Here is a 23,196-nt window from a genome sequence, read left to right on the forward strand (position 1 = left end):
GAAAAGCACTTTTAAAATGAAAAAAAATGACTGAACTGGACATTTTGGCAGCAGAAGCACTATATAATATCTTCACAGACTTCTTTCCTTTCCAGTAATAAACACGCTATGATGGGAATCATCAAACAGCACAAGAGCTACATACTGAACATAATTTATTACAGAAGCCATTTCACTAAAAAATTAACAAAAGAAAAATAGAGCCAACAATATCTCATAAAAAACAGGCAGTTTTTTTTTTTTGTCAAATGCAGTTTCTTGCTGGTAACTCATTCTGTTTTCTCTTCCACAAACCAGCAAATACGAAATTGTGCATGAGCAGTGGATGTATCTTTTTTGATGGGACAGATGAGTTAAGAATGCTATGATTATTCTCCTCTTTAATTTGTGTGCATATTATTTGCAAATTAACAGTAACTGTTTATGTACATACAATGTTTCACAATTAAGTTTTTTCTGGTTCACTCAACTTTAAAATGTATTACTACTCACTTAAATCATACACCAAACACTTACATAGAACCATGGCTTTTTATTCACTTCTACTTTAGGCTAATTCTTTTTTATCCGTGCAGCTAAATTTTCATGTCAATTTATAACTGATAAAAAGCAAGAAATAGAATTTCAAGTCATATATTAAGCCATTTTCTTAACCTACGTTTGTTCTAACCTGTTATCTAAAATTACCTAAACCAGAAATAGCACTACTATTGTACCTCATCTTGACATTGTTCAACATCTCTATACATACCTCTCTGTCTGCTGGCTGTAATCTTTCATTTACCATTATTGGTCTGAGCAGAGAGTGTAATTTATCTTGATCGTGATGCTGCACACTGCAAGTTCACATTATTATTATTATATACAATATGCTTATAAAGCCTGTTTTACATTCAATATATAACTATGTTCATTAGGTAACTAAATGGATCTACCAGAAATTTTGTTGTCTCAGCTAGTGTTCTAATTTTTTCTTGCTACTTTTGAAATCTTTAAACAGCTAATTATAATATCATTTTCATTGCAGTACATGACCTTAACTCAGTCTGATAAATAATGACAGTACCTGCTTGATCAGCAATTTAATTTTCTTTAAATAAAAACTCAGCACCAACATGCAATGAATACTTTTTTTCCTTCTTTGTTTTGATATTTCAACCGAATATTTACGTACTTTTCAAAGTGACATTTCCTGAAAACAATTCTACAGGTATACTCACACATACATGCACACATACATGCACACACACGCACAAACACACATAACTCTGCAATTTTGCAAACCATCACCACTCTGTAGCTAACAACTTGGACATGCTCTTTTATATCTTTTCTGTGCCAGAAATAACAGAAAACAGCAGAGTTAATCTAAAGTGGGAAAATACAAATAAAAAAACCTCGCACAGATGAAAGCATTAAAGTCTGATTTATGAACAAACCACCTGCCTACTTAAGGTACCTCCACTTTTCTATTCGAAAGTGTGAAGCATAAAAGCAATGAAATTCGTCATAAATCAACACGCAACAGCTTTCATCAGCATAATAGCATTCATCTCATTTCGGTTTGAATTGTTTCAGTATGTTATGCCTAAAACACGTCCTGTATGTTAAGAAACTGCATTCTGCATGTAACAAGTTGTTATACAGGAAGGAGGTTGCACAATCATAAAGTGCAGAGATGGAAGCCATGCTCATCACTTTCTTTGCATCATCCTCATTTAACTAACACAAAAACTAGAATACATTTGTCTTAATGGAATGCAATTCTACATCTTCATCCAAAAACTGCAATGTGAAAAAACACATACAGAACAAACTGCCCAATAAAAATTCAAAACACACTGAATCACAATACAAGAAGTCTTTATACCTTCTCACCAACTTCTCTTCACATAAGAGATGGCATGACTAACCTGTTATATATATATAAAAAAAAAAAAAAGACAAACAGAAAGGGAGCAGTAACCTCCCCCAAAAAGTTTCCATAGAAAGGTAACTTGTGAAGAGAAAGTATATACTTCCAGACAGGAATACTTTTTTGTGTACACACTGTACACCTCACAACTTTAGATGCAGCTCAGACTTCTGCACTAATGTAGCTATATCAAGATAAAGGCATTTTCTTGGAAATGCCAAGGTTTCAAAATATTTTGCTGCTTACCATTTTGAAAAACTATTTACATCAGTATGATAATCACTGCCTTGCTTTGCTGTTTTGCTTTTTTCTTGGGGTGGGTGGAGGTTTGGGTGAGATGTGAGAATTATGGCTGGGGGGAGGGGTGGTAGTGGGATTGGTGTTTTACACTGAGCCAGAAACTAAGGCTATATCATGGCAAGGCAGTCAGCCGTGTAAACAGATGCCACATGCAGAGAAAGAACAGCATGCTAGAAACGAGAGCTGAACCCAGGACAGCCGAGAATTATGGCTGGAGAATATGATTTGATAGAGAACAAACAAGTAGTGCAACTTGTTCCCCCTCCTTCCAAACTTTTCTTGTTTTCTTAATTCTCAAGGCATTCTTTTTAAGTGCTGATTCCTAAGCGCCAACTCTTGTCACCATACTTCCTTTTCAAGTAGTTATAATGTGGAAAAATTATTACTGCATGCACACCCCCATTATGTGCATTAGAATCCATATGTGCATTCACATATCATTGAGGCATGTCTCACACATATTATTTAACAATTTAACATGCACAACTGTGTACTAATGGTAACACATCAAACACTGTTGTTTTAGAAATGTCATGCCATTAATGCATTAACTGCTTCAATTAGCAGGCTCTAATTTCAAAACACTGCTGTAAACCAGTCCTGTATGAATTGCTCCAAGATAACTATCTTTGTACCACACGAGCTTCAGAAGTTTGAAGATATGCTAGATGGTCCAAGACCTTCAGCAACTGTTATAATCCTGCTGCACATAGATTTTATGTATCCTGGGATAATGGTCATTTTTAATCATAACATGAAGATGACAATGCTCACCTCAGATAACACAAAGTGCATGAGTAAAAATGGGAGAAGTCAATGGCTCTGAAATGCCCACTTAAATGCTTCACACATGCACACTTTTGTAAAGTAGGTCTCCCCCTCCTTGCCAACTGAGATGAATAAACATCATTGAGACCAGCATGCTGCTCATGTTGTGGCAGTGCTCAAATAGAGTGAGTTTTTGAACTCCTTCAACTTCATTCCTATGCCATCTTGTTGTTTTGTAAGCACAGCCAACAAGCTGACTGTAGCAGTGCTGTAAGTTTATGAGGATTTGTTAAGTGCTTCTAGCGCTGCTTGAACCTCCAGAAACTGCGCCCGCTGATCAGTGTCCATGCCAATCATGCCATTATGGATTGCACTAGCCAATGAGTGGCTGCCAGGATCGTGTGCAGTGTCACCCAGGTGGCTGGAGCCACCTGCATCTGATGCTGAAGAAAAAGACACATTAGAGTCCAGGAGAGACTGGATGGCAGAAGGATCAATGGCACTAAGCAGTTCACTTGGAAGAATAGGAGTGTTGCTAAGAAAATTCAGAAGGCTGTCTAAACTTCCAGGCTGGCTGCCTCCACTGGCTCCAGATGTGCCTGACATCATTGTTGCAGGATGTTGCGGGTGCTGCTGCTGCTGTAGTTGCTGAGAATGCTGAATTTGCTGAGCCATTTTGGCTGCACCTACAGCAAAGGGCTGCTGCATTTGTCCAGGTGGATTGCTGATGACATGGACTATGCTTGTGTCTCGGCTGAATGAAGGTGAAGTACTGGACAGGGGCTCAAGGGAGGAACATGAACCACGTGAGCTCATGGAGGTTCCTCCTGTCACAACAGAACATGAAACATGATTAGATCTCATGATCTATGTTATGGTTCATGATGGAAACAGCTCAGACAAGCAAGCATTGATCAACTTTCCTTCAAGGCTAGAAGCCTTCTAATCTCATCTTCAGAAAGGTGTTTATTGCATATTCTGTGGCAAGGTGTTTTTTTTCCCCTAAAAATTGAATGGGCTTTACCTAATTTTTTTCCTCTTTTATTGAGGCATCAAAAATTAGCTATGTATCATGTGAACAAAAAGGTCACCAAAACAGACAAAATAATAACCAAGTACTAAACATACCCTGAGGGTCTGTCTCCATGGTTGTTTCCTGCTTGATTCGGCGATTTGCTTTCAACTTGTGCCGAAGACTTTCTTTTACACTACTGTTGCTGCTGCTATGGCCATCACTAGAACCTGTAATTGAAGAGATACTGGTCACATTGGATTTTTTTTTTAAACAACTTCATCTTATTTCCTCTAAAAAGAAATAAAAACTCATGTGAACACAAAGCCTAAATTACTACATACCTTTTCTGAAGTTCTGATTATAACATTCAAATATTAAAAATATGTAAAAAGCATATTTCTAACAATGACGGCCTTTGGAAAAAGAAACAGCTTTACAAAACAGATACTGGCACATTAAACAAGATATGAAATAAGCATTATAATAGTTTCAGAAACCTGAGCTTGTAATAACTCGATTCAACCAATCTCCTTTCCTTTTTCTTTTCTCCTCAATACGGTCTGGATCTGCACAAAGAAACATTTGATTAGAATGCATAATAAAATATTCAAAATAATTTAAAAGTGCTTTCTGTAACCGGCAACTTGCTCCATGGCAATAACTCATGATCCCAAACCCACTAACTCAAAAGAAGGGAAAAAACAAAACACACACACACATCAAATTCCTCAAAAGCTTGACAATGCCATCTGAAAACGATACTCCACAATGCTGTCTTCCAATTCCCAGTGTGGTTTGCAGTACAGCTTTTACATCCTTTCTGTAGACTCAAAAGCCCTGAATTTCCTTCACAACTACCTTAAAGAGTGAACTGTCTTACACTCTTTAAAATTCATATCTGTTTAATATACTATATTTTTAAAAGTTTATGAAATGGTGAACATGTACAGTGATGTACAATGGGGGGAGAAGGCCATGTACAAGTAAAAATCACCTGGATCTTCTGGCATATATGTGAACTGGATAGCATCACTAAGTTCGCCATCTGAAGGACGCATCAACTGCATGCTGACATTAACTGGACGAGTGATGTATTCTTCTCTGTACTTAGGTGTTTTGAAGACAATAGCATACTGCAAATATAACAATATTATGGGTATAACAACAGGTTACAGTTCTGGAGCCAAATAAAGATGTAACAGTGACCCCAAAATAAGAGGCTATGCTTTTGATTCAATGCTAGTTTTGTTCATTATTCCATAGTAACTTTCATTAATAACATATGATGACTGCAAATCCAATCTCTCTTTTTTTTCATCTTTATTTTTCCCTAAATCCCTCTGCATTACAAATTTTCTGCTTGTCTGAAAATCCATGCTAAATAATTACAGGTGGTGGTAGCTGCTAAACTGGCTCAATGCATATGTGACTCACCAATAAAGCAATTTATATAAAGCAAGTTTCACATATCTACAATTTTCAACATTTGTTTCACAAATACAAAAGACATCTTTCAAATCAAAGAAGTCAAATCAGCCATACTGAACAAACTGCCTAATGAAAGAAACTCCCACCCTCCAATAGAGCTATAATTTTTCTACAAGACTGCTGAATGCTATTATTTAATCTTTAGATCTAAATATACATTTAGTAATAATGAAAGTTCATGAAACATGAAAAGCTTTGAAGGATTTACACTGTAGGTGGCAGTCTTGAAGTTAATGATGACAAAGAGATTGTAAAGTTCATTTAGATCTGACCTGTCTATGCACATCCCCTTGTCCAAAATCACCAAAGCTTTCCCAGACTGGTTCTCCATTTTCCTCTTCAAAGAATCGAACTCGTATGTCATCTGAGAAAAATAAGATAATGACCAACTATTAATTTTCTAATAACTTTTATCTATGTAACAATTTTCTAATAACTTTTGGGTCATATCTTTAGTTATTACCTTGTAAGCTCAAAGCCAGCAATTCACATACAGGATCTTATTTGATATGTATGCAGAAGCATAAACAGGGACTACACAAAACTTTAATACAGTTGATACTCTTAAAAAAAAAGTTCTAACATTAACACTAAAAAACCCCTCTAACACTGCTAATACTTTCTAAAAAACATCTAACAACATTAATTATATTTATTTAAAAAACCCAAAGTTTCAATCCTTCCATTTTGATATGTTGCTTTCCATTTGTTTTTAAGCATTGTATGAAATATTGCAATATGCAAATACTGTGTAAACAGAGCTATTATTTTTTATGTTATCTCTATGAATATGCAAAATGTTCACCTTTTCCAACCTTCTCGCACAACAAAAATACCTCATCTCCCCCTCTGGCTCTTCCAGAACTTTTATCAACCCGACAAATGACCAGGTCATTCAAAGCTTCTGCACACAAAACAAAAACATACGTCAGTCCCAGCTGCATATCTTCTATCTCAACTGTATCATTCTTAAAAAGTCATGTGAGCTCTAGGCAATGATTGATTACATCACTAGAATTCATTTTATTTTTGGTAAAATAAAAAATATAGTTTCATACACAGAGGCATGAGTGCACATACAAATTTCTAATACATAAGATCTTACTTTTGTCATGGATTGGATGTGAAGATACAGGGGGCACAACTCTTGTCACTTGTCCACTTGCATCAGGTAAGAAAACTTGGAAACAGAGCCGCACAACATTTAGATCGATGTTTGAAGATGCATGGTCAAATCCAGCTGCAACAGCAGGAACATTTTTGCATTGACGTAGCATTTACTTCAAAACTCTCATCATAATATACTGTCTAATCACCTGCTATATAATGTTCTAGAAAATTTATTTACTGCTAATAGCAAGAAGTGATTATAATCAAAGTTCTAGGAACATGAGAAACACTTTAAGATCTGGGCTGCATCTTCAGGTTACATACCACCTGAGAATCATAAACAATATTTCCTTATACCTGGCTTGCCTGTGAACCTAAGCCAAATCCTGGGCTACTCCCATCCTGTGCACCAAAGGCAACAATATACTGATGACAGTACTTTTGTAGCTGCATTTCTCTAAGATAGTGTCACTTCCTTGATTAAAAACTAAATTGAAGTACTGGAGTGTATCTTTTAGAGTTTTGCAAAATCTCAAAAATGGACCTTGTTTAATAAAGACTGCAGATGCTTTTGACAAGAAGAGACCCTCATTTAATCAGTCAGTAGTCCTATATCTTATTTTGTCTCTGACTGTTGCAGCCAGGAATAAAAATGGAATATTCTGCCCTTTTTCATGCTGCTATTCTCAGTTGTTTAAGTTATTCTACCAACAAAATCTTAAATGTAACTTAAATAAACCCAAAACTATGCGTGAACATAGAAGCCTGGTTATATCATGACATCCAAGAATTCTATTATTTCTCATTATCTTTAAAAAAAAAAAAAGACGTACTCTGATAAGGATCCACATTGATTTCCTTCCTTAGCGAAAGTGCTCCTTCAACATCCTTTTTTTTTGCACACTGTATTCCAAGTTGTGGAAAGCTGTAATAAAAAATGCCACCAATGAGGGGATTTGTCTACAATGGCAAAAGTAAGATTATTTGCTGCCATCACTGCACTATGTACATGACTTTTTATTATAAATAATCAACATAACATCTCTAAAATTATTGTAAATGTTCGAAGTTATAAAATAATATAGTCTTTGGTGTTTCACAAACAAACAAAATTCCTTAGTCCAGTGAGTGCCAAAGTGAATCAGAAGTTCCCAATAAAAGGAGAATTATATGAATTATTATGGTAAACATTTCAATCTGTAATAGCCAATAAACTATCACCAGTTAATTTCTATGTTAAATGTGTTCAGTCTTCAACTCCTAAATTACTCTTGGTTGCTAATTCCTGGCTAGTTGTTCTATGATCGTTTTTCAGATCTACTTATAAAAACTTGGAATTTCAACATGAGTTGAAGTCCATCAAGAGACAGCTGAGCAATGACTACAAAGATACTGTACTTTTTAACTGGATTCTGGGAAAAGAATGTCCAGTAGTTTCTACAAGTCAGAAAATAACCAATGCTTAAACTCTGAAAAAAATTAGGCATCAGGGAAACAGAGATGATTCTCGGTTTCCATAAAACAAAATGCAACATTCAGTCATGCTGGTACTAAACAATATCTGCTTTCTAAAATTAAAAAAAAAAATCAGGTACTGCTTACAACTGCTGTTATCCAATTGGGGAACCATGCAAAGAACATGTATGTTAGTTCACTTTAAAAAAAACAGCCAGATGATGTCAATTTATAAAAATTCTGAACTTGTTCAAAGAGTATTTCCGAAAAAGAAGCAAGACAACTGCAGCCCATTTATATATTAAGATGTGAACACAAGCATTTTTAAAGATAAATAGGCTCCTTTTGGTGGCAAGTGCATCTTCTCAGAGGCAACAACTCAAAAGGGCAAAGTTGGCACCACAGTTGTTCCCTCTTCTCTTTCAGAAGCACATGATCGAATACATATCCACAAACAATAGGCAACTATGCAGCACATGCATATATCGGTGAATACTTCATGCAACAATAGGAACAAGTTTGGTCTAATGACTATTTGAACTCAGTTGAACACTGGGTTACAGCAAAATTCGTATGTATACTTTAAAAATGAGTCAGATGATGAACCATTTTCAAGTATAACAAGTACTTCCAAAGGAAGGCGTTTCTAAGCAGAAGGCCAAGTCCTGCAGGTTTAGAATTAGGGCACAGTACCAAGAATCACTACCTAAATCTTCCACCAGAAGATGGAAGCATTTTTCCAGAAAACGAGGCAATTACAGCACAATCAGACAATACAAAAGAATGACACTTACTGGAAAAGGACTTTCTGGAGAAGAAACCTTTTCCTTACAGGGGTACTCGCTTGTCAAATACATCCCAAATTCATTAAGTCTTTAATTGTACAAAGCAGACACACCAGCTTGCCGCAACATGGATCTTATGCCCAGCTGCAGCTGATGCAACTGAAATACTTGTCAGATTTTTTTAAACTTGTAAATAGTTAAATAAAGGAAGCATAACATAAGTAGCTTTAAAAAGTGGAATCCTTTCTCTACAAGTTACTTCCCTTTGCTGAAATTTGACAACAGGATAGCTGGTTCTTTTCTTTGTTACTTTTTGTGGTACAGCAAGAGAAGAATGTCCATGTGTTTTATGACAATTTGGTACAACAGCATTAACAGAATTATGATGCATCTTGTGCTTTCTGGAATTCTGGATAATCTTCATTCACACAGGATGTTTACAGTTTACTGAGGTAAATTAATAAGGGAATTTTTATGTACATACCAAGTTTCTGCTGTTGCCCTACTTCAAAGATACATTTTTGGAAAGCAGTTTTGGGTAAGCTAACATGAATTTTCTAAAAGAACAGAACATGCTGATGCTATAAAGGTAAGAACAGTTCCTTTCCATTAAATCTGATAGAAGAAGCTCATTTGAAACTTGTAATTTTGTCACTTATTTATTTTGCAATGTTTTTTTAAAAAAAATTGGCACCTAAAATAGATATTTTGCCTGAAAGAAAGGGGACTGCTATGAGCTAAAGGACTAGCAGGTAGGAATTTTTTCCCCTAGTGATTGTTAAGGCTCAGTGCAAGATACTATTTTTCCAATCTGAATGAATATCTCCTTCCGATCTTCACACCACAAAAAATGGTCAAAATCACTGTCCTCTGTACATGGATATGCTAATTAACATTTCCTGCTCTCCAATTGGCAAAGGCCTTGACAACATAAATGTATCCATATACAATTCTGATGTTTCCATTGACCTTGACCTGTGTTCATAGTGCTGGAGGAATATCCACTCAGATTTGAGGAAATAGTATCTTTTCACCCCACTAGACCTTTAACTCTCCTGTAATTGTACATGCAGAAATCACTATGCCAATAATATCAATGCTATGGAAGCCCTGACTCAAATATAGTGTAGTCTTCCCTTCAGCTACTATCCAACAGCGCTCATGCTGCCAGGTCCATAAACAAAATGCATGCTTTTCAATAAAGTTCATTAACAAAATGCATGCTTTTCATTTTTTTTTAAAATCAATATTGATGTGAAATTCAGTGTATTCACAGATTAATGTGGTATATTATATTATATGACCTACCTCACAACAGAGGCATCTTTGACCCTGACCGTGCACACTCCCTTCTTGCAGTCACGCCCCACCAGAGAATGGGGATGTGGTTTACAGTGAGGCTCTGGATCTTTTGTCACACAGGACACTACAATGATTGCTTGCCCCTTGTAGTTGTGAATCTATGGTCCAGATTAAAAACATAGTCTTAATGATCTTTGTAAAATCTTGTAATAAACCTCTGCATTTGTTTGACATCATGCAACATTAAATTATGCAAAATCTTTATTCAAAGTTTTCTGCTCTTTTCTTTGTTCAAAAATATAATAAGTGCCCATATGTGCAGACACAGGAAAGACAACAGGATAAGAACTGTATAACTTGCTGTCTGCCATGGAAGCATTAGGTTCATTGAAAGTATATTTGTAAAAAAACAACCTAACTCAACTACAGCCAAAGTTCATAGTTAACGTATTCAGAAAAACAGACGGCACATATTTCCATATTCAGTACACCCTTTTAACATTTCTCTAAATGTCAAAATAAAAAACTAGTTTGTTACTTGCAAAAAGGAGAAACCAATTGCAATTACTTTAATTGTGGGAAAGGTCTTCTTTTCATTTGTACTGTGTTCACCAGGAATGCTGCCTGCAGATCGACCCTCACACTGATATCTAAAACGAAGACCCCTCTGCTTTGGTTGTTCTACGATTTCTACCCAAGGTTCCCCTGGCCGATTTTCAGGTCGTCTTGGCCTACTTGGAGGTGCTGGACGTACAGCAGTTCCATTTGGCAATTGTGGGTTGTACATTGTATGAATGCTTGTAGTATCAGGAACACCTATATTCATACCTGTTGAAAATAAACTCCCAGTGTCAGACTTTCATCTGATTTTTGTCATGCACATAAAAACAAATGACAACAGAGGGTTTTTTAAAACTTCAATTTGACTATTAATTTATTGTAATACTCTGTCTTTTATAATGTCCTGATTGGTTCCTATCAACAGATACTTTAAAACAACCTTTCTTCATTATTGATTATATAAGGAGCTATTGAATTCCTCTGTAAGCCTGCACAGTTAAAGCAGTGCAGAAAACTGGACAGAAAATTGCTTAGTCACAAACTATCCAAATGTAAACATGTATAGTAATAAGTGTTCGGTTCTATAGCCCCTTATCCTGGCCTGTGGACAGCTCAAGGTGTTTCACAAATGTCAGATTATTTAGGCATCACCAAAGCAATGAAAGAATATTGAGGAAATAATGTAACACTGAACTAGTTTATCCTGTTTCTGATCATCAAAATGTAAAAAGGCTAAAGTGAATTAGCAGCCACAAGAAGCTGTTGAAAAAAAAGATAAGAACCTGCAGCTAATATAGTAATAATATATTATTAGTGATCCTGATAAAACATAAGCACAACATTCTGGAAGATTTTATGCGAAAGAAGTTTTTTCGAACACCCTTTTTCTAAGTCCATAGGGTGTTTTTTCTATAGTCAATTACATAAAGTTTTAAAAAAGTTTTATAGCAATATTGTTTGGTTTTGATGAAATATGAATGAAAGCCTATATAACAAGGGTTTTTTTTTTTTGTAGAACAAAAGTACATACCTTCATCTCCAAAGCCCAGCAGATTAGTACTATCCAACAGTGATCCTGGATCTGTTATGATTTGCTCTATGTCCTCAGTGTTCAGTGGAAAGCCTTCAAAATCTATAGAAAAACAGATGAATGTAAAACCCTCTGGTCAGAATGCTTGGTTTTAGAAAAGCAGAAATAAGTATGAATGTATACATGAATATTGAATGGCTATATATATATATGCTTGTGTACTTGAAATTAAAAGAATTGAGAAGTTGTTGGGTGATAGGGGAGCACTGAGTTTAACAAACAACTTTCCATTTCAAACAATAAGTTGGGAAAAGCTGAGTTCTAATAATCTACTGAGCATTTCTTAAAATTCAACTAAAACTTAATTTTGTTACATGTGCTTTAGCAAGCACATAAAATTTATATTTTTATATATATGAATAATCTGCTAAAGTGATAAATATTGGAAGACATTTTTTGGAAGGAAGGCTTACATAAATGTGGGCTATAGTTGGATTCTGTGTCACAAACACGATATTCAGTGCAAAGCATGTTTACTAGTTACTGACTGGTCACAGAAAAATTAAAAATGGAACTTGTTAAAAATAAATGTTACAATTCATGATTAAACCAAAATCAACTGACATCAAAAGACAGTGTTTTCAGACATTTATTAATCTTCAGGATTATTTCTATGATTCTAATTTATTTAAATATTGTGGTTTATCCGTCCGTTATTCGTGCTGTAGATGTCTAGTTCTTTTCTAAAGCTAAGAGCACCCTCCTTACGAGCGAGAATATGCGCTATATAAACAACATGTTTTTTATTATCAATAGGATACACACAAGTAAGATGTAAAATTGTAAACAAACGGCCTCGCCACATATTCTGCATGAACAATGCTTTTTTTTTTTTTTAAATCACGTTTAGTCAATTTACATACGTATTACTTGTCTTTCACGGTAGGCAATGCGTGTATTGATAACGCATGCCCAATTACGATCTTTTCGCTTGTAAGAGAACGCCTATGTTTTCAGCAACTTGAAATATATTTCTGAAATGAACAAACCAACAAATTCAAGAAACGTCGCTCTGGAAACGATGCATGTTTTTCAGCTTAGATAAATCATGGCGTCCAACACTCAACATACAACACAAGATGGCAGCGAAAATTCCTCACGTAAGTATCGGTGTCTGCGATGGCAGAGATGTAAGTCTCCACAAGAGTACTTACCGTTGTTCGTCCTCGACATGGTTGGTTATAAACGTCCGAGTAGTACAAATATGAGGTTATGTATCAAACCTCCCCGATAGTATTTTTCGCTTCTAGTCTTAGACAACTTCAAGGGGAAGTTTTGAAGTCTAAACATAGCGTTCGAGGAATAACCCGAAAGGTGACCATTGGTTGTTTTTCATTGGTTATTGTCAAAGAGAGAGGGCGCTGCTATCAGGCTTCCCCCGGAAAAACCAACACGTCATAATCTATTTTTTGAGCACAGCCTTCCTCTTTCAGGGTGATCAGCGGCTACCATCAGGTTCTTTTACAGTGTGGGGTGGATGAAAGTATGATTGGTTGCTAATCTTCAACCAATCTGATAATTACTTTTGGTTTGACGTTTTCGAAAGAAGTACCCTTTGGGGTAATTTCAAAAAGTTAATAACAATTAATAAATGCGGAGAGAGAGACAATTACGTGTATAGCAACCACATTTCGACAAATTTTACACTTCTTTGCCTTTTCTAGTCATTTTCCGTATCTTCACCCCCATCTTGTAGATATACACGTGTGCGTGCGTGCGTCTGTTTAGGGTGAAGAAATCACGGAAAATCAGAAGGTTTTGAATAAACGTACATTTATGGAAAACGTCAACTTGACGGCCGGGCGACTTGACATTTTAATTGCTTGTTTAATGATGCGTGCGGGTATGTGTGCGTATCTTATATACGAAAAGTGGTTTTGCAGTGGGTCTTTAGCATATCACGAACAAACCGAAAGCAGATCACATATCATGTGACGCTGAAAATACGGAATGATTCTGGTGAGACTGTAAGGACGGCTCAATGCAAGCAGTCTACGGCTCATCTCTCTTACTCTCTGCATTCCTTGACAGAGTATAAATCAATGATGGTCCTACATACATTTTTTTGCTTGGTGGTCACAGATGTATTCGAACGGAACGAAAATGTTTATTCATATTTGTTGATTTCTATATTCTGCTTTACTTTGTTAATATTATGCTTGAATCTCCCAGTGTCATAACGATGAAGTCCATGACATTAAAGATATCAAATGTCAAGTCTGCCTGTCTCTGTCTCTTCTCACTTAGTCTCTGAATTGGGATCACACCCATTCAGCTCTCCCCCCCCCCCATCCTCCCCACTTTGCCATTTTCAATAAACGTATGATTCTGTGAAATCCGACTAGATTTTCTGATGTTAAAACTCATCGCAGTTGTTGCTTTCTTAGTATGGTTATTGCTGTTTATGTTTCTTTAAATGGTTACTTATTATCTATATTTAATATTAATATCACGAAAAACTCTTTTTTATTGTTCTTTAAGCTATTGTTTAACACTCATCTATAGTTGTCAGGTTAAAAGCGGAAAACACATTTTCTTTGCCTCTCTAACCACTGAGGGTAAAGTTATTTGGGGTAAGTCAGAGAGAATAACCCTTGGAGTAAACACATACTATAGGTTCACGCTTTTAGTAGCATCCCCTCTGTTTTAACAATAAATAAAGCTAGATATTGAAAGGTTGATCTCCTATCGATGTATATTATTGTACCCAACTACCCTCTCCCCTTTTCTTCCTCTGACGGACATAAATGTCATCCACCCGAATAATGTTTTCGAGACACATCGTAAATTTTCTCTCGCGTATGCATTGACCCGTAAGAATCACAGACCATAAGAAAAAGGTACCACTAAACATCACTGTCTGAAACGTGTGATTGGGAGTGGGGAACGGAACCGTAAAGGGGGTGCAGGAAATTCGCGTTCATTCCTTCCATACACCCTCGCATACACGCACGCGCACTCATCGTCTGGTCACGTAACTCTTACGTATGGCCACCACGGGCAGACTTGCGGATGTCCTTCGTAAACGTGAAGCTCGGCTACATTTCCAGGGAGGAAAGAGATCGACAGGCAGCGTCTCGAGTGGTGAGTCCTCACTGTCAGCTCAGCACGATTCACGTAATCACGCAGTGTTGAGCACTGTATGAGACCGATATGCAGTTCCTGATCGACCTCTCCCACTCATCATGATTTTCCATTTTGGATCTCTGCATCTAGCCCCTGGCATATCGTCTATCAGTTAATCTAACCCTCGACACGTTAAGTCCGGTTTGCATAGTTTTCCTTTACTCGAAGCCCAAAGTTTCACAGGATTCAAAACATCGTGTTTATTCTGGATTAGTAGAGAGTTGCAGTTTATCATACAAGGGTGTTTAATCGAGTTTTGTACAACAAAAAAAAAAGGGGGAGGGGAGTGACGTCAACAGTGAGACGAGAAGATAAACTATTCAAATGCACATCGTGCTGTCCAGCCAGTGCACTAAACATGTTCAGGGGAATGGGGGAATCAGTGTATTTTCTTCACGACAAAGAAGACGTTATGCTCACAGTGCAGCAAAAACGAGATTATATGAGACGAGTATCGAGGTAGATGTATATGTGCACCCTTGGGATAAGGGAACGAACGATGGATGATATATTTATTTTCACCTAGTGTGTGTGTGCACGCGCTAGTGACCAGGGTAGTCGATGTATACTTAGATGTATACTGTCTTCTAGTCCACTTGTTGCTGTTTTTGCTGTTGTTGATGTTGCTAAGTTGAGCTGGCCGAAAGGAAAAATACGCTAACCCTCGGAGTAACTCTCAGCCCCGCGGGTGTTTACAAGCGTGGGTGTTTGAGAGTAAGAGGCGCTAAGAAGGACATCTGTAAATTTTTCTTTCTCTAGCTATAAAATTCAATGTATATGTAATTATATAATGCATTTTATAATTATACAATGAATTGTATAGGTAGAAATAAATAAATTACAAAAAATGTCCCCTTCAGCGCTCCTTTGTAATGGTGAGTAAAATGCAATGGACAGTTCTCGATGTTACCTATTCATTTGGCAGATACCGCCACATACAATATAATCAAAGTAGATAGAAAGATAGGTGTAATGGGAAAGTTTTTAAACACTCAGACATGTCTATTGAAACGCCGCTACAAAAAAAAAAAGCCTGATGTCTGCATGCTACCCATTCGCTATTGCCAAGAGAGGATGGAAACACGCAGTCTGACGAGTGTCAGCCAGTCAGACGCCCCAAGTCTCTCGACCTCATCGGCATCCTCGTCAAAGCTACGCTACAGTCAGCCCTCACGACTCTTCTGGGCGCCACACAATGTTTTTATGTACTTTTGTATCATACCCAGTCGGTGGGGGGACTTACAGAATGTGTGTATGTCATTTACTTAATTCTTGTTTGAATCAAAAAGTTAATGCGACAATGAAACTGCTTTGGATTCTCTTCCACCTCCGTGTTATCAAAGTTAAATAAAATAGTATACAAGGCTTACCTAGATTGCTGACGAGCTGAAACACACGATAGCTCATCACTGGCGAAATCCCAAGCAGAAAGCCATCAGCCCCCTCCTGCTTTTACTCATGCATCCCCATTACTACCACCAGAGTCTGCTTGTCTGTATCTCCCATTACTTTCGCCATGGTTTGCTTGTCTCTCATTACTACCATTAGGGTCTGCTTGTTTGTGTCTCTCTTTGTGCTTCCCCTCGCAGGCTACACTTCGATAATTCTGGGCGGCTACAAAAGCCTTTCTGTATATTTCAGCCTTTCCTCTTACACTAATCCAAAACTACTTTTAAATAGATGGAATTCAATTATTCCTGTCGTATCTTAGCTCAGAATAGACATCGTTCCTGTCACAGATTTCTTCCCTTTTTCAAGCGACTGTATACATCGAGGAGTCATGTGCAGCTTCCCAGACTCACGAAAGAAACCTACGAACGTAGGTGTATATTCTCATTTTCTGCAGTTTGAGAGCATCGGCCAAGAACAAGGTGGTGAGTCCTTTTCCGGAAGTACCCGCTGGTCCTGCCACCAGTCGTCAGGCTTTCTAACGGTGCGTTGTCAACCGTTCGTCGAGTAGAAAGTTCTCCGCATGATCACTGACTGACACATCGTTTGTGGAGAAGGATGTCCTGCGTGGTCAGCCGTAGCGAGTCGGCCACATCACTCGCATCGACGTATCAGTCAGCAGTGTTTGTTTGCTTGCGCAGTATTGGGTAACCTAGCAACATCCGGAACGGCCAGGAACGCGTCACGCTTCCTGCGTGACCTGTCAGTTCCTTGCCCAGCTTCTGCTCCACATCGGTCTTGCCTGTATGATTTCACTCTTGATTTCGTTTATTTAGACTAGTCGTGTCCAACTACGACAGCTGAAGACAGGACAAGTAAATGAAGAATGATGTGACGTCGTTGATAAATTTCAAGGTTTATTTCCCAATCGCTCTCAGTACACGGAGTCAGTTTTAATGCTAGATTTCCGCAAGCTTTACAAAATAAAATCTTCGTGACACCGGATGTTAGACTCCATACAAGCAGGATAGAGGCAAACAAACAACAGCCGCAATAGGGCGTTGCTCGAGGAGTTTTGGACGACCTCGGCTTTGCATGGGAGAAACAGCGACGCGTATCTCAATGTTACAATAAAGGATGGAAAACAAACATTACGGCCAGTGCTACCCGAGAAGCCGGGGAGGAGCAGGAGGTATGCCTTCAGGGGCCGTGATTATGAGGTGCATTCGGAAACACGCCAGGTTCCCTTTTACCTACAATCCTCAGAAACCCTCTACAGCCAAAGCTAGGGACCTATAGATGATTAGCTGACCTCCGAGGTCGATCTGCCCTTTTTTTCCCCAATGACAGACCCCACAATGCTTGCGGCTCACAGCTAACCCAGAAGTAATGTAACCTCAGTTTTATAATTACGGCCCCTGAAGAAAACACCAAGCACTGTCTAACCCTTACTTCAAATGCACCCAACCAGAGCGGCAGAGTTCAATGCTCGCAGCTAGAAACATGTCGCTTGCCTGTCGCGGGCATGACGGAAGAGGAAAAGACCCTGAAGTGTAAAAACATCCTTAACATCGTGTTTACAGTAGCAAGAGCTTGCTACAGGGCGAGCCAAACCCAGTGTTACACCTCAACACACGTACAAATACATCCGATTCGGTAATACACCACAGCACCACGTACACGAAACTCCGCCTGGAAACCCCCGGGGCCCTATGCTCCAGTGGAGGCGATAAGAACAAGAAGACTACTTACACCAAAGTAGGGAGGTAATCCGTCGCCGTGAAAGGAATTGCGCCCTCCTAGCAAACCACAGTTTGATCATGAACTAATATCATGGTCTGATGTCTTATGAAATTTAAAATATGCCTAGGTGCTTAGAAAAAGAGAGAGAGAGAGAGAGAAGAAAATAAAAAATCATGCCGACAAGCCCCGAATCTTGGTCGGTACAGTTTGATTAAAACTAGTCACCTTAATTAATCAACGCATCAAACCCAAAAACTCAAGGGTAGCAGATCCTGATGACAGACTGCCTTACAAGCAGTTCAATATCAGATCGTATAACAAGATTCTAGTGCAGAAAAAAGGGAGAAAATGATTGGTCGACTGGGTAGATTAATTAATCTACAGCAAAAACACAAAATCGAAATCTATGCTTTAAAAACCATAAAGACTTAAAGACTATAGCCCTCATTGCAGCAAAAAAAAAAAAAAAAAAAAAAAAAAAAAAAAAAACAGACAAAGAAAACACGCACACAGTTTCTCCGATAATAATATATCCACTGTAAAAAGACGACAAGAGGAGAGCGAAAGAAATGGATGAATCAGGCGCCACACGCGACTCCACACTTGTTTACACCACGTGGCACTGAAAACGAAACACCAGGGACATCAGACCCGGTATTACACTAATTGTAGTGAGTGCAGCTTCCGCAATCCCCGCTGTGGTCAGCGTAGGTGTCAGTTGTTTTTGCGATGAGACCGTAATCAAAGCGCGAGGTAGTCGACAAAAATACCGACACTAATTATACACATCCTTAGATTGGACGACAATTGGGTCAATAAACAGCCAATCAAATCGAAGCACGACGTGGTTACCCGTTCTCTAGCTCGGGAGAGTTACCGGTTATTGATCGATTAGAGTTATCGATTACAAGACGTTTCGCAGTCAGCTTCAGATAGTAATCAAGAGAAGTTAAGTCGTTGTTCTGGGCAACACGGGGAACCCAAGGATAAGCGTCTTTATTCCGAAGTCCAGACTCCGCAGATGTTTTACTCCTGGGTAAAGATGCCATGGGGTAAAGAAACATTTATCTACACGTCATGAAAAATAGATAACCTAAGATATTCGGTGTTCTTGTCACAACTGCAGTAAGGATCCCAAAGGTCCTAGGTTCATATCTTGTATCAGACCACAGGGCTGACCGCTGAATTTTTCTTTCTCTGGGTCCCCCTTTTCCCCGGTGCGAAATCACGAGGAAGCACTTATATCCAGTAAAGCCACCCGGATAAACAACCGAGTGAAAACACGCTAAAAAGAGTTTCCTCTTTAAAGCGCTTTGCAATGACAATGACAATAACTTTTTATCTATGAGAGAATTATCGGTGTTGTTCAACATAACTCTTATAAGGCAAAAGACAAATACTGTACACAGAGCACACGATTAAAATACAAATGATTATAATTATGTACATTTATACTATAATTCCCATTGTACTCTCATCAACTCCCTTCGTACACTGACTTGAGTTGCAGCGATTTCAACGCTTGTTTATAAGAATAAAAGGGTTGGGTACGAAACTGTGATCTGACTGTTTTCTTCCTGAGAATACAAAAGTGCTGTCCAGGAACTTGTAATATTTAGGTAGTACATTGATCTTATCCATGACAATCTTCCTTTTCAGTCAACCGTTGCTCATACACAACACTCAGCTGCTCTAGTTTCACTTCTGCTGCTTTCACACATAATAATTTACTGCACGCAAAAACCGGAAAATATTTCATAAGCTTGACAAATTGTTCTCATGACAGCTACATAAAAGCTTTGCAAAACCTGGTCAAATGCTTGTCCAGATTTATCTGGTTAGGACCTTCTTGACAGAACACACATTGTCGAATGTGTGACTATTTGGTTTTATTTATCTATAGTATACACAGTCTGATAAACATAGCCAGTCCCTTTACCTGCTCGACCTGCCTGTTCATGGGCTACAGACGACGTGAATACCGGCCCAGATAAATGACAGGTTCATACATACCGAACCCGTAACTGAGTTTCATCAGAAACGGACATTCTACTCTAGCAGAAGTGGTAATTTAAATACTTTGCATTTTTAAGATTAACCAAATTTACAATATGTTGTAACAGACATAGGCTTAATTAATCAGAAAGTGCATTGATCTGCATTCATAATTATTTTTGAAAATTCAGGAGAGGTCACATAAAGAAGCCAAGATAGTTCCCCAGTAGTCAAAAGTCAAATTTAACTTTATTTTGAAGGACATTCAAACAATAATAAAAATTATCTTGTTATGAATCTTAGCAGCCAATGATAAGGCTCAACAAACGTCTTAGATGCTTATGTCGAAGGACTGGATGTTACACGTGCTTTTCCTCTTTACCTAAAAATAGTCTAAACAAACAATTCGTGATCGGCGCGAAAGCAAACAACCTCTTTCCTATAATTAAAATATTAAATGATAACGATTAAGTAGTAGTATAGATGATAGCACACTTAGAGTAGATGGAGCATAAGTTTTAGTAACGAACAGCAAAACACAGAATTAAAAAAAATAATAATAAGTGTGAGATGAAAATCTTTTACCTGAGCTTGCTCTTGCTAAAAAAGACGGAATACAGCGCCCGAAAACTGAGGGTCTCCTTATGAAGGTATTTACGAGGAGCTGTGGAGACTGTACACCGTTATTTTTAAATTAGGTGACTCATTTTTCCTGCCTTGTATTGTACCCTTGAAGGAACTAAGAACTATCAAGGAAGCTCATCACACATGTTTTAGTCGCCTTCGCGATGAATGGTGAGTGTATTGGTCAAATCAAAGCCCTCGTTAGACCCAATTCATTTCCATCCGTTTTAATACAGCCTGTTGTGCAAAGGGGATGGATGTTGCATCACGCTTTTGCCGTGCGTGCATCATTGTGTATGAGTGTATGCGTGCGTTAGAGAGTGTGTTGGTTGAGGATCGATTTTAAAACACTATTTCATTTATAAACTGAAACCAATCCTTTAAAAGAAGCAGGTATACTCTCAATATTTTATTCTTTTATTTTTATAATAATGTCACTGTTAATTATTTACTATTCGTGTTTATTTAAGAATTGTTGACGGTTAACAGCCAGAAGAATCAGTCAGGTATCCTTATTGCCAATTCTCGCAGGACTGGCATCTGACTCTAGTCAGGTATTGCTGATGTCTATTTTGAACTTAACAAACATAATGTCAAAATACAGTCAAGTAATTTGTGTACTTTCTAAACATTTTCTTGCGTAAAAGTAAAGGGATTTAGTGACGAATACATTCGCGCGCGCACACACACACATACTCAACATCACCACCTCCACACAAACGTACACGCTCTCAACCATCCACACACACTAACCATGCAGGTCGAAAACCATTCATCCATTTATTCACCCACGCATGCACTCACAGTCCTTCCTCCTCCACACACGATTACATCCGCCACTAACTGCACTAAACAATATTATTATTACTACAGATGCATAAATAGCCTGGGTATGAGACTATAGCTATAAGTGAATAATTGTAATAGGTAGAGTGCAATACGCAGACGACTACAACAAGCGGATATAACGTAGTATCATGCAACAAGCAGAACTGGAAATGGTTTGCATCGGCTCATTCATCCTTTCATGGGACCTAACTCGGAGGTGGGATGCCTGGGAACTGGGGTCAAGATGAGCGTAGGCGAAACATCAAGATGGGACAGACGATGGCAGGGGGATGAAACAAACTCAGCGTAGTTCTCTACTAACGAGATCGTGTAAGAGATGGATCCTACACTTCCGCAGGACTGTGGTAAACATGGATGAATCACGAGGCCGAACGAAAATAAACAAATAGATAATGAAGATAGTCGGCTCTCTTACGTCACGTAGATATAACTGGCCACTTGTGGTCCAGAATAACTGTACTCCACCCTCTAAGTCGGCGATTTCAGCGTGGATCACGTCCCATATTGTGCTAAGCGTTGGTGGGGACGGAAGTGGATAGATTCTCGTCTGAATCTTCTTCTTCCGGTATGCTTCCGGTTGTGTCGTCCGTGACGTAGCTTCTTCAGCGGTCTGCCCTTGTATGGGGCTGACTCCAGTCTCTTTCCTACTCTAATCTTCGTAGAGCTGTCTTTCAGAGAGTGTGAAAGGACTCCATGCTTGCATTGTCTACATCAGTTTTCACTCTGCCCCTCCCCGCCCACAGCAATGTTGTGTGTTTGTGTGTTTTGCTGTGTGTTTTGTGTGCACTCGTGTTCATGGAGGTGGTTTGATGCTACTATAATAAAAGGTGTGATCGTGTATATATATATAAAGTGTCAAGTGTCAAGGATTTTCCTGTATAAATGTACTGTTGATTATTTGTGCCGAACATCTTCAACACGGTTTTCTTCTTTTGATGTGTTAACAGCTGATCCAGGAACTGTGTCGTATCTATCTGTGTTACTTTCACAGCTTGGCACAACAACTGTATCAAACCGTTACTTTCACAGCTTAATATGCCCTACAGATGTACCAAACCGTTTAGTATAGGAGTGGACACAGGCCTGACGAGAGGGGGGACAGGGGGTCTGGTGTACCCGGGCCCACGGCTGTTTGGTCAGTGGATTTTTTTTTCTTCTTCTCCTTTCTTTTTCTTTTAAAGAAAGGTCTAAGGACAGGCATTACACATGCAGAAGTTGAGTTTGAGTGTAGATATTGAGATTCGAATTGTACATACATTATATACTGGGAAAATAATTTACGATTACAAGTACAAGGGGCCCGGAGAGGTCGTCTGTCCCGGGGCCCGGACTGGCTCTCGGCGGCCCTGAGTGGACATACATGTGACCATACCAATATGGCAGGACAGCAGAATTGATGTACAGTTTGTTGCAAATGAATGTCACATTTGTTCCAATAATACATTGCTGGATATAGATTACACATCTTCGCAAATGACAGTACGTAAATGTCACATAACGGGCGTAGTGTACACGAACACTTAATATAGACTCTCCTTAACCGAATACTCAATGTGCGTAGTGTGCAAGAACTCAAAATTATCTAAAAACTTTGCCACACATGGTCAACATTCACCCATATTCGTCCTGTTAAGCATGGTATGTGAAATGGTCATGAGCACAAGACTTAGTGGAGAAGTAG

General features: G+C 38.3%; 1 protein-coding gene across 4 annotated transcripts; it reads right to left on the reverse strand.

The window, feature by feature from the left end:
• Positions 1 to 138: 138 nt before the first annotated feature.
• Positions 139 to 16,337, reverse strand: LOC112571368 (putative transcription factor p65 homolog). 4 transcript variants are annotated; one of them, XM_025250322.1, is made up of 12 exons: positions 16,286 to 16,337; positions 11,730 to 11,831; positions 10,707 to 10,966; positions 10,145 to 10,296; positions 7,430 to 7,521; positions 6,592 to 6,726; positions 6,292 to 6,390; positions 5,759 to 5,850; positions 4,993 to 5,131; positions 4,496 to 4,564; positions 4,112 to 4,225; positions 139 to 3,810 (listed from the first exon to the last, which is right to left on the reverse strand). In XM_025250322.1, the coding sequence occupies exons 1-12, from the start codon at positions 16,320 to 16,322 to the stop codon at positions 3,260 to 3,262; spliced, it is 1,842 nt and encodes a 613-aa protein (XP_025106107.1). In that variant the 5' UTR covers positions 16,323 to 16,337; the 3' UTR covers positions 139 to 3,259. The 4 variants fall into 4 exon arrangements, with proteins under 4 accessions (XP_025106107.1, XP_025106108.1, XP_025106109.1 ...); XM_025250323.1 differs by lacking the exon at positions 16,286 to 16,337 and adding an exon at positions 12,944 to 13,118; XM_025250324.1 differs by lacking the exon at positions 16,286 to 16,337 and adding an exon at positions 12,779 to 12,908.
• Between the last annotated feature and the right edge of the window lie 6,859 nt (positions 16,338 to 23,196).

The sequence above is a fragment of the Pomacea canaliculata genome, linkage group LG8 (genome assembly GCF_003073045.1).
Source record: "Pomacea canaliculata isolate SZHN2017 linkage group LG8, ASM307304v1, whole genome shotgun sequence".
Classification (NCBI taxonomy): Eukaryota; Metazoa; Mollusca; class Gastropoda; order Architaenioglossa; family Ampullariidae; genus Pomacea; species Pomacea canaliculata.